At 51.4% G+C, this 12,210-nt stretch overlaps 1 protein-coding gene across 1 annotated transcript in view; it reads right to left on the bottom strand.

Moving 5' to 3' along the window:
• CCDC180 (coiled-coil domain containing 180) overlaps positions 1-12,210 on the bottom strand; it is a 59,019-nt gene that overhangs the window by 34,516 nt on the left and 12,293 nt on the right. Inside the window, exons 5-12 of the mRNA XM_032478027.1 lie at positions 10,746-10,834; positions 9,612-9,721; positions 8,510-8,638; positions 8,296-8,406; positions 8,080-8,175; positions 6,019-6,182; positions 4,479-4,598; positions 935-1,014 (exon numbers count right to left, since the gene is read on the bottom strand). Of these exons, the coding sequence (XP_032333918.1) occupies positions 935-1,014; positions 4,479-4,598; positions 6,019-6,182; positions 8,080-8,175; positions 8,296-8,406; positions 8,510-8,638; positions 9,612-9,721; positions 10,746-10,834 (899 nt within the window). The remainder of the gene's footprint in view (positions 1-934; positions 1,015-4,478; positions 4,599-6,018; positions 6,183-8,079; positions 8,176-8,295; positions 8,407-8,509; positions 8,639-9,611; positions 9,722-10,745; positions 10,835-12,210) is intronic.

Raw genomic sequence — 12,210 nt, 5'->3', positions numbered from 1 at the left:
TCCTCTATCATAGGGCAACAATGACACCACTGACCTCACTGGGTTGCTGTGACCCTTAAAGGAGATGGAAATATTATATATCTTCCAGAGCAAGACTTGGCGAACTTTTTCTATAACAGGCTAGACAGTAAATATTTCCATCTTTGAGGGCTCTGTGGTCTCTGTTGCAACCACTCATTTCCACTATTGTAAAGCAGAAGCAGCCAGAGACAGTATGAAAACAAATGAGCAGAGCTGTGTTCCAATGAAATTTATTTACTGTCAGTGGCCCATGGGCTGGAGTTTGAAGATCCTGGTTATAGAGAATTTCTAAACATACCATTTATTCTTGAGCACTGAGTAAGCCAGACACTAAACTATGACTGGACGGCAGGATAGCACGTGATTCTTACATCAGCCCCACAAAGTAGGCACCTTTATTTTTGCTCTTGAGATCCCTATTTTATGGAGGAGGAATTTGAGTTCAAGAGAAGACATGAATCCCCCAAAGTCACAGAGAGGGGACAGTGCAAAGCTGGGCACCAAACCCACATCTCTCTGCCTGCAAGACCAAGTGCTTAACCTCACACGCCCAGGATCTGGCCCTCCCGCTGCCCTCGCAGGTGTCCTTGGAAGCCATCCCTCTGGCTCTATGCTGTGGTCAGGGGTCAGAGTGCAGGGCTGGCATTGCTGCAGGCTGGGCAGTGACTCAGGAGGTGGTGGGAGGGAGGAGGGGGCTCTGCCAGGCAAGGTCTTAGGGCCCAATATGAACCCTCAGAGTTTACTCTTCCCTCCACACCCCAACCCTCCTTCCGCAGGAGGGATGTGCCACTCCCTCCTGAATTTGCAACAGACTCTCATATAAATGACTGGCCGACAGACTGAAGCTGCTATGAAGCTACTACCTGAACAGAGTTTCGGAGAGAACTGAGTGGGATCCCACAACCTCACTTACCGAGGTGCTTATTCAGGGAGTTGAGAGAAGAACGCCATTCCATTAGCTGAGCTTTGCTGTAATTGGGGGGCAGGAGGTCACTGGGGAAGGAAGATAGGACAAGTGAGCCATGCTTGAGTAAAACAGTCACTTGCCAAAATTGGTAGCATCTTCAAGGAACATAGGTCCAGGGTAGCATCTATGTAAATAGTGAAGAAACAAGTGACTTGTGGGGATCTCTGGGTGCCAAAAACATACATCATGAAAAGGTCTATTAATATTAATGTGCCTGTTACTTAGGAAACAAAACCAAATATTCCTACTGCAAAAAAAATCCAAATGGTTCATATCACTTGACCAAGGAAGCCACTTCAAGGAACCTAATCAGAACTAAGAACATAAGATGCATACAAAGTTTATGCATTAAGGCAGTTGCTTAACAGTCCTGTTAATAAACACCCCCAAAATCATAAGCAACCTTCAAAAATTGGGAATTGTCTAAATAAAGTACATGAATTCTCTTCTGTAGTCATTAAAAAGAGTATGACAGATTGAAAAATGATCAGTATTGTTAGCCCCTCCCACCAGGAGGTAGAGTCTACTTCTCCATCCCTGGATCTGGACTTGGCCATGTGATTTGCTTTGGCCAGTGGGATACCAGCAAACGTGACAGAAGAGGCTGGAAAGGGCTTGTGCATTCTGCTTGCCCTCTCTTGTCGTAAGGAGTTCTTCTGCTACCACCACCACCACCCCTACGCCTGGATTAACCTGGAGTAGGCTGGAGAGCAACTGGAGAGAGGCCTTAGCTATCCCAGCCTGGGCTCCAGACACAGGAGTGAAGCCATCCAAGACCATCCAGCCCCAGCTGCTGGCCCACAGAATCATGAGAAGCAAAAAATGATTGTCGCTTTAAGCCACTAAGTAAGTTTTAGGTGGTGTTTAATGGCATGGAGAGATGCATATGGCATATTATTTATTGTCCAAACCAGGATATTTCTGACAGTGAAAGGGGGATGCTATTCACGATTATGCCAGGACAAGATGTGTAACCCAGGATGGTCTTGGGCACCCCACTTACAGTGGGACAATAGAGAGCAAAAGGTAGATACAGGAGTGTGCAGGGCACAATCTCAAGTCCAAACATTGTACTAAATGCAATATGGTATTCTAGGTTGGGTTCTGGAATAGAGAAAGGACGTCACTGGAAACACTCGTAAAATCCAAAAAAGTCTGGTATTTAGTTAATAAGAATGGACCAAACTTAATTTCTTACTTTTGACAAGTGTCCAGTGGCCATGTACAAGGACAGCAGGAGGGAAACTGGATTAGGAGCACACAGGAATTCTGCATGCTATCTCTGTGACTTTTCTGTAAATCTAACATTATTCCAAAATACAAAATTTATTTTTTAAATAATTTTTAAAATACATGCACATATGCTTATTGAGTCCAGGAAAATCCATGAGGGTTCTCCTAGGACTTTGGATAACTTGCTCTTAGGGCACTGAGAGTCTTAGCAAGACCCTCCACCCCTCTGCCATCACTCCCCACAAGCCTGTAGAGGGCCTGGCATGAGCAGAAACAAGGATCCTCACTGGGTTTCTGGGGTTTCCAGGGAAAGGCCTGAAGCTGTGGGTCTGGACAGGGTGTGGGGCTGCCTGTGATCCCGTATGAGGCAGTTTCCTGGAACAGCTCCTCAGACTTGATTGGAAGGCTCCCTAGCTGCTGACAGGTGAAGGAGAACTAGGTGGTATCTACATGGTGTGCTCTGTGGGAGCGTCAAGACCTCCTTGCACAAACACCAGAAACCCAAACCTTCCCTCTTGACGCTCACTGGAATTTTGTGATCAAGGCTTTGCAAATTTACCTTTAAGTTGTGCGCTTAAGCATTGTGTTTGCAATGTTTCCAGACACTGGAATTGTGTCCTGATTTCACCTTTTTATATCGCCCCACTACTGAGTCCTGTAAATGTACTCTTGCCCGTGATCTCTTAGAACTGCCCCCACCTTCCTCCAGCCCAGGTCATGTCACCCACCCAGCTCTGTGCTCTGCCTGCAAACACCACCATTACATAGTGTGTCCTAGCTGTGGCCACAAGAATCAATGAATGCATTTTTCTCCATGTCTTTGGCCCTGTCTCTCCCCTCCACTCAGACAGTAGCCAGCCTCATGTTCACCACCTATGCAAGGGATGTGGTGGGGCAGAAAAGACATCAGCCTAGAAATCTTTCTGCATTTTGTTTGCAAAAGTCTAAGTTCTCAGGAGAGCCGAGAGTGCTGGTGAGGAGAAGGCATTTGTGGGAGTGGGCTGAGATCCCTGGGGAGGAGGGGGATCCTGGGGACCATGACTATCTCCTCACCCAATAGAAAGCCACCGGGGGGAGGTGCAGACAGAGCAGGATGGACAGTGCCAGCCTGGGTCCTACTTCCTGGTGGCACCGTGGGAGCAGGTGCAAGATCCAGCTCCCTAGACAGGAATGGCTGCCTGGGTGTAAGGACACAGGGGCTCTGAGCAGTCCCTCAAGACTCCTGCGTCCAGCTGTCAGGAGGCAACAGCAGTTGCCCAGTGGCATGTGTGTGGACCAAACACTGATGACCAGACTTGGCTTTGGGTGGGATGTCCATCCTTACTGGCCAGGACCCCCAAGAAAAGACTAAATTTTGTCCAGTTTAATGAACAAGGACTCAGAGTCAGAAGTAAGTGGAGGCACAGAAAACAACAAAAGCATTTTTCCTTGTGCTGAGATTTTTATCCACCTTGCTAACTTCACACCTGCATGAAAATGTGGCTGCGCGTGGGGCAGGAGATGCCCATCCCGGGGGAGACTCTCTGGCTCAAGTCGTGTGGGGTCCTAACAGTCATTTACATCCTAGGAGAACGTGGGCTCTGTGGTGGGAAACGTGAAGAACCTGTGTCCTGGGTGGTCAGGGTGAAAGGGAATGACAAGGTACACAGGTCCCAGCACATGAAATATCTCTGCCTTGCAGGATCATGAAGGCTCCCTCCTGCTGCTGAGGGTGAATGCGACAGGCTCCCCACGCAGTGGGCTTCCAGGGTCTAGTACACTCAGTGTACCCCCACCAAACAGCTCATTGTGGGGTCAGAGCTGATGGACCCAGGTCTGAGGGAAGCATCTTCACCCTCTAACAGGTCCCCTGTCCGATGGCAGCAGCCCCCTCACCACGCTTCGGGCCTCCAGCCTCACACCCTTGCATCCACCCTCCAAACTGCAGAGCTGATGGAGCCACTCTGCTCCCCACTGCCCTGGCCTGGCTCTTCCCTCCCCGACTCTCCTATGACCTTACCCCTTGTCACTGCCTGCTTCCAAGCTTTTCAGCACAGTTGCACTAAACTTCTTTCTACAGCAAATGTGTCATGTTCCCTGTTGCCACTGGGGCTAGAACACCCCAGAACGTGGGCCCAAGTGACCAGCCCAAAACCAGAGAACTGGGAGATGGCCTGGTCTGGAGGACACCTCAGGGGAAAGGTCAACGCTGATGACTGCACCTGCCTCCCCCATGGACCCCCGAAGCACCCCTCCCCAGCAACCTTGCCCGCTGTACCAGATGGTGCAGAGATGTTCCAGCCGCTTCTGCTGCAGGGTGCTCTGGTTCTTCAGCATGCTCTCCAGTTCCTTCTTCACAGCTGGAGGAGCCTGGATCCTCTCATTGGCCATGAACTCACTGGGTGTCCAGATACATGAGCACCATGGAGAGAGGAGGGGCAAAGTGGGTGGGTAGGAGAGAAGGGATGAGACCCATAGCAAGAACATTCAAACCCCAGCACCTTGACACCACTCCAAGACCCTTCCTCCCTGTCTAGGCCTCCGGGACACTGAGGAGAGGATGGAGGAGAGGTGGGGGAGGGACAATGGGAGAGAGAAGGATGGAGAAACTGCCAGTGAAGCTCTGGCACTAAGAGCATGGGACAAGCAGGCACAGACAGAGTAAGGGTCCTGACTGCCACCTCCAGCTCTGTGACCTTGGGCAACTCACTCCCTCTCTCTGAATCTCAGTTTCCTCTTCTGTCATGGAGCTAACGACAGCACCTTCCTCATCTGGTACTTGTGAGGACCCAGCCAGATAACTCAAGCAAAGCCCTTAGCACCATGCCTGGCCACTGGGAAATGCCCAGCGGATGTCAGCTCCTGCCATCACTGTCGGTGATTACTGACATCTGTAACATCCTTCCAGGCCCAGGCCCAGGCCCAGGTCCAAGCCAGACACTGTCAATACAGCATCTTGTTGATCATCACCAAAACCCTAGCACCAGGCCATCATGGGGCCTGCAGAAAAAGGCTCCGAATGCTCAAGCCGTTGATCAAGGTCACAGGGCAAGTCAAGTGGAGCCAGACCTTGGTACATTTTTCCTTCATCTACAGCGTCAGACTCTAGGGCTCTCCATCTGGAAATGCAGGTTTATAAATGGGCCTCCCACCCCTAGGCCTATAGCGCAGACAGACAGATGCTCTTTGGTGTCCTCACACATCGTGGTCCCAGGCAAAAGTGAGCCTTCCTTGTTGGCTAAAAGCTCCAGGACCCCTTGGTCAATATTAACAAAAGTGTCACCTGGTGGGGGAAGCTTGGCGATGAGTCCTCTCTTCACCCTCCTTCCCATGGGGGAAGCCTGCTACCACAGGGCGGGAAGCGTCCCAAACTGAGGGGTGGCCATTGGCCTCTGTCAGCAACACTGGGTTGTGTGGAGTAGTAAAGAATGGTCACTGGACAGATAATCAGACTAATGTTTTCAATTTGCACTGTACTCAGAAAATGCTTATGAGAAAATGTGCAAGAAGAAAACGAGGTACAAATCTACACACACGGTAAGGGTCTAAAAAAGCTGGGAGAAAATATACCAAAATATCAGCTCTGCTTCTCACTGTGGTGAGGCATTAGTGGTGGCTTTTAATTTCTTCCTTATACTTTTATCTATTTTAACTTAAAAAAAAAAACAAGAGCACTTATTATATTTACTGCCAGAAAAACAGCACTTTAAAGTAACAACAAAAGATGGGGAAGATGCAGAATGCGCCCCCTTGCCCATGCCGCCGTCTGTCCGGGCGGGCCGGGGAAAGAGCCACGGGCAGTGTGGGCGGCCACCAACCTGAAACCCCGCACCAGGTCCTCCTTCTTGAGGGCCTTCCAGGAATCGACCAGGCTCTGCCAGCGCCGGTGGCTTTCGAGCTCCTGCTGCAGCGCAGCCTCCATCAGGTTGACAAACAGCTGGGCGAGGGCCCTCCGGTTGCCCAGCAGGGCGTGGTTTATGACCTGCAGACACAGGTGGGCAGTCTGTAGATGCAGCAGGGACTCTCTGAGGTCAGAACAAGGCTTGGCTGGAGAGGGCCAGTGGGTGCTGGAGAGGGGCTCGGTGGGCTGCAGGCTGACTGCAGGGCAGCGGCAGTGTCTGATGGGGACCGTACTGGGCACGCAAGGAAGCTGCCTGAGGGTCAGCGGCTATGGACAGTGACAGGGGTCCCTCCTGAGAACTTAACTATGAACCCTGACCTGTGTATTTCAACCCAGCTACAAGGCCACATCAGATTGTTTTTAAAAAGGTGATTTTAAGTTCACTGGAGTTAACCACTTCAGTGGGTTCTCAGTGTAACTGTTTGTTTATTTATTTTTAATAAATTTGTTTGGAAAGCAGAGTGCTCGTGCTACCAGGGACCAGCCACATATGGCTGTGACGAGAACAGAGACCCAGTTACCAAATGAGGCCAGAGCTAGAACATCCTTTGGCAGCCCTCCCAGTGGTCCTCACCAGGGCGCCTTCGGCATGGCAGTGGGGACAATGCTTCACTGTGTGGTACTGTTCTGCCGCGAAGCTTCCCTCCCCTCCTCCCTTAAATGAGAGCAGCCTCTCCCATGCCCCCAAGGACTGGAACAGCCAATAATGCCTCCCCACAATTCCTAAGCTGTTTAGGCAACGCCTGGGGGCAGGGGTGAGAACCGCCAAGCTCAGCAGGTAGAAATTCCAGTAACAATTTCTACTGGAACCTGAGGTTTGATGCCAGCTGTTCTTCCTAGCTGGGGGGCACTGGCAAGTATTTCCTGAACCTCCAATTCCCCAGCCATGGTGCAGAAATAACGCTATTTACAGCACAGGGAATTTATGAAGTTAAAAGAGATAAATGCACATAGAGCAAACAGCAAGTGCCAGTTGCTCTGTGTACAATAAGCACAGGAAAGTCAAACATCAGAACATAACTGGGACACTGCTAACTCTGACTCCCCCAGTGGATTAAATGGATAAAAGTCAGGAACTCTTGCTTGTCTCAAAATGAAAGCAGCCACTGCTGAGCCCTCTTAAGTCATCCTCCCAACAACTACCGGCATTTAAGTATCATTATCTCCATAATTTGGACAGGGAGTTCCACGTGCAGGGGCCGAGTGATTTCGGGAACTGCATGTCTGGGCAGTGGAGAGGGAGGTCTGTGCTCATCCCCTGTCTGTGCTTTGTCCAGGACCCCAAGGCACAGGCCTGGGCTGGAGCCCACCTGTGATTCTGAACACTGTACTCCTTCCCTGCATGCTGCGAGGAAACCTGTTCTCTGGAGAGCCTAGCTTTCTGCATGGGACCTGGAAACCCATGCAAGAAAAAGCAACTCTGAGTAGCCAAAAGTGTCCTTTCATGAACAACCTTGAACTTCTTGTTTTCTATCCCAGAGAAAGCATCTGGGAGATGCTGGGGGTGTGGACAGGGAAGCAGTGGGGACACAGCCAGGGGGCTGGCATGGTTCAGCAATAGGCACTGAGCAACAGCAGGAGGAGAGACAAGAACCACGAAAAACTAGACATGCAGAGCATGCTGAGGTCACTTATGAGTGCACACACCTCCCTGAGATGTGACAGCTGTGAGACGATGCCTCTGTCATGTATTGTCATGCAATACATATCACACTGCACGTGGCAGCTGAGACGTGGCCCAGTAGGTGCTCATAAAAGCAGCAGTGCTCAGACCGATGACTAGATTAGGTATCCCGGGATGAACATGGCAGGGAAGTATGAAGTGTACTAGAGAGATTTCCACTGAAAATACTCAACAAAGCCTCTGGTCCTGAACCTGAGTTACTTGGAGATGTTATATAGGAGAAGCCCATCGTTCCTGAGACCCCAGGCTCTAAGGCTCCCATGGGCTGGTCCCCTGCACATGAAAACCACTCACCATGGCTTCTTTATTTATCAGCCTGTACACGTCGGGCTGCATGAGGTAGGAAGTTTTCTCTATGATTTCCACATATTTCTTCAACACGCTTTTTAGCTAGAAACGACAAGGCCCCATACTGAGTGACACTCTCCTGGAGAACTAAAGGGAAACAGGTGATGCCTCGGAAACTCCACAAGTGAAAATCACCAAGAGCCCACCTGCAGGCCAACTCACTTTATCTGCCCGGGAGAACTCAAGAGAGTGCAGCGTCTCGTCCAGCTCCTTAATCTCCTGCTTCTGGAGCCGGAACTTCTCGGCCACCTGATTCCGCAGTTCCAACAGGGTCTGTGCAGAGAAGTTTGGGTCGGGTCGGGCTGGGAGGATGGGTGGCAGGGAGGGCAGGAGCGGGATGCCGGCAGGGTGGGCTCCCCCATGAGGGGACCCCTACCTGGATGGTGTAGTCTTCAAGGTTGCTGTCGTTTTCCACCTTTTTGAAGAGACAGTTGATGTCTTCATCAGAGTTAGCCAGCTTCTTTAAAAAAAGCACTCCTGGCTCCAAAATGAGAGGCTCCATTTCCTAAAACAAGCCAGGAGGGCAAGAACTATGGTATCAGCACCTCTGGGACAGGAATGATGCCCCCCACCGATCCTGTGATGCGGAAGTGCCAACTGTGGTCCCGTCTCAAAAATAATAACTCTTACCTAGACCTAAGGAGCTAGGATTTACTAACTGTTCATAGAGCCTAGGGCAGCACCCTTTGGGGCACATGGCATGCGTGAGCCCATGTCCTCAGGCTCACTTGGTCCTCATCACCACCTGCAAAGTAGGTGCTGACATCATGCCTGGCCCATGGTTGGAGCTCAACAAATACTCATTAAAGAAGTAGCCAATGAAATAATTCCAAGAACACTTCAGACAAGGGAGCTGAGGCTCAGTTAGGTTAAGCCACAGACTCATGGTGAGAGTGGAGCTCATGTCCAGTTGGGACGCATTAGGAAAGTGATGAGCTGGCTGGGAGAGAGCCTTCTTGGTTCTTTGGGTCTACAGCCAGCTCCAGGAATCCAGGGAACTCAGGGAGAAAGTGGTGACTGCAATCCATGGCTCAGAGAGGACCCGAAAGGGCAAAAGGGAATGTTCCAGGGACAGCGTGTTTAAAGATAGGATCTCTGGAGAGGAACAGGGAGCCAAGTGAGGGCGGTGCCTAAGGGCCAGGCTGTTTGGCCCCCTGTTAGTAGGACTGAGCAGGGAGATCAAAGACTGGGCTGTAGGATCAGAGCCAGTGTCCAGTTCCCACTTGGCCCTTAGATGCCAAATCAGGCAGCACTTTCTGGGCCTCACCAGTGAAGTGGGGATTATAACAGCACCTGACATATAGGGCTGTGCTCATAATCAGCACCTGCAGCGAGCCATTTGACCATGGCTACTGGGACTCTGTCCACATGGGGGTGAGCCACTGAGGACCTGGGGGAGGGGTGGTGGGTGCAGCGCCAAGGCCGCCTTTTCCTCGGAAGGGCCCAGGAACAAAGGGAGTGAGAGGGGGAATTCTCACCATCCCAATCTGAGCGATCTCCTTCTTAAAGCTCGCCAGCGCACTTTCATAGCCCTTTCTCTTGTAGTCTCCTCGCCCTTGAAGGGTGACGGTGCTGATCCTCTCGGGAACTGAGGGAGAACAACAGAGGGGCTGAGGCTGCCCTCGGAGCACCAGGGAGAGGGCAGAGAACCCGGGAAAGGGCAGCAAGGTAGAAAGGGCCTGGGTTCAACAGATGGACCCCAGAGCAGGCCAGCAGTGTCAGAGACTTAAGGGAAAAGAAGGCAGTCTGTAGAGCTACAGGGAGTTAAGTCATGAGTGGAAGAAAGTTCCAAATGGTAGGTATAGAATAGGACCATTGTGTTTTTAAAAAAGTTTTGTGGGAGAAAATACATATATGGATGGGATTAACCAACACTTGTCAGCACTTACCATTTACCTGGTATTGTTCTAAGTCAATTACTCCTCGGGATGAAGCCAAGAGGCAAGTTCTATTATCGGCCCCATTATACACGCGAGGACATGCAGGCATGGGGGTTAAAGTACAACGGCAGTCGGAGGCTGAGCAGAGTCTGCAGGGGGCCCCCTGCTTTAGGGTCTGCTGTCCCCTGAATATACATGGGAACCTGGACACTCTGTGGTTTCATGGGTACTGGGCAGTCAGGGGGAGAAGGGGTGCTATTGTGGAGGCGGGGTTTTTACTTTCTGCTTTATCTCCTTCGTTTTTCTAGAGCGAGCATGTGTTACTTTTTCTATCACAAAGAAATGAGCCTTCATATCAGGATAAAGTCAAACTAGGGTGACGTGGTATGAAGGGAGATGATGCAGATCGGAAAATCCTCCTGTGAAATCACAGTAAGCGAGCTCCATCCCTTACCAACTGGCTTCATCAGTAAATGCCGACTGTGCAGGGAGCCCTGCCCTCCTCCCCCAGCTCCCTGCTCTGGGAGAAGGCCCAGGGGACAAGGCTGAGGAGAGAAGAGTTAGGGGAAAATGTTCAGGGACAAAGACCCGGGGGAGAGGTTCACATGAGGCTGAGCAGAGGACCACAGTGGGACCTTCAGGTGCTTCTACATTAGAGCCTCCAGGAGATGCCCACAGAGCTGTCTCTCTGGCCCAGGCCAGGCCTGCCCCCATGGCTGAACGGAGGCTCACCGATGGTGTCTGTGAGGCCCCGCACTTCTCGGGCAGCAATGGTGTTCTCACTCTCTCGTGCTTTTTCCTTCTTGGCTGTTTCCTTTTCTCTGAGGCACAAGCAGAGGAGAACAATAACTGCCCCAGCCCCCTCACACTGCCCCCCACCCCAGGGATCTCTGCACATGATGGACTCTCCAGAGGGACTCTGGGTATTGGCAAAAGCTTCGGCCCCTCCAATTCCAGAATGTCCCGAGCCTGTGCCCTCAACACACACTGCCTCGCATCTGCTGCCAGCAAACACCACAGCCTTCAGATGAGAAGTTGGGGCCTGCCCTCGAGGAGTTTCCTTCCACTCTGGCTGTAAACCAAGTGTGAGTGGTGGGCAGGAGCCATTTTCCACACGTGGAAACTGAGGACCAGAAGGGGCATGGCCAGCCTGGGAGAGCCAGACCAGGGCTAAGCATCCAGCATGCTCCTCATTTGCTTCTTCAGCAACCCACCTTATGAGGCAGCTGGGGTAACCCCTTGTCCAGGACAGGGGAGGAGTTGGGGAAGTCACTGTACAAAGCAGAGCTGGGACTCCCAGACCCAGCATGTGATGCCAAGGTCCCTGGTCTGTGGGGTTTGGGTCGGGGAGGAGAGAGCAGGACAAACTATCTCAATAGGGTGGGCCAGAGTGGGTGAGCATGGAATAAAAATCCCTGAATGCATTGTCCACAGGGCAAGTTCTCAGCGATGCCTGCCATTCCCTGGGGCCCCGACATATGCAGCACTTTCCAGACATTTTCTTATGTATTCCTCACTGCAGACCTACCATCAAAGAAGACTACAGGGCCTGGGCTGCAGCTGATGGGATCCAGGCTGACCCTCCAGAGCTGGGTCTCTCAGCCTTGACAACCAAATGCTCCTGGACTAAGGTGGCCCCACAGGAGCCCGGATGCCCCGACTATGGGAGCTGCTAACAGCTCTGGCTTCTCGGCCACTTGCTCCGGGGACTTGGGGGCTTGGTTTATACTAGTGGTGATCTGCCCCTACCCCAGGGTTCCTCTTGCACCCACCCAGAGGTCCTGTCCTCTGTAAATGAATCCACAAGTTGACTGGTTTGGCTGGCCGAATTTTCAGGAAGGGGACGAGGCACCTCAGAGAGGTGCCGATGTTGAGTTAGTGATCCCAGTCATACTGAGGGTGGCAGGGCCTGGCAGGTTACAAACACATCCTTGTTCCTGCCACAGGGAGCTGTGCTCTGGATGTGTGTCCAGAGCAGAGCTGGCCTTGTCTGTCTATGCCAGGAAGCCAGCACAGCACAATGCCAGGGCAGCGATGGTGTTCTCACTCCCCCTCCAGGTGCCAAGGCCATGCTGACTTGCTGTTTATGTGCTGATCTGGTTTTTTTGAAATCTTAAAAGAATTTACCCCTGACTTGTTTAATATTCTTTGTTCTGACAAGACATAAAACTGTGCTGAAAACCATGTTTCTCTGGAG

This window comes from Camelus ferus, chromosome 4 (genome assembly GCF_009834535.1).
Source record: "Camelus ferus isolate YT-003-E chromosome 4, BCGSAC_Cfer_1.0, whole genome shotgun sequence".
Lineage (NCBI taxonomy): Eukaryota > Metazoa > Chordata > Mammalia > Artiodactyla > Camelidae > Camelus > Camelus ferus.
The sequence above is the reverse complement of the archived record's forward strand: the minus strand, read 5'-3'. Positions and strand labels throughout refer to the sequence as shown.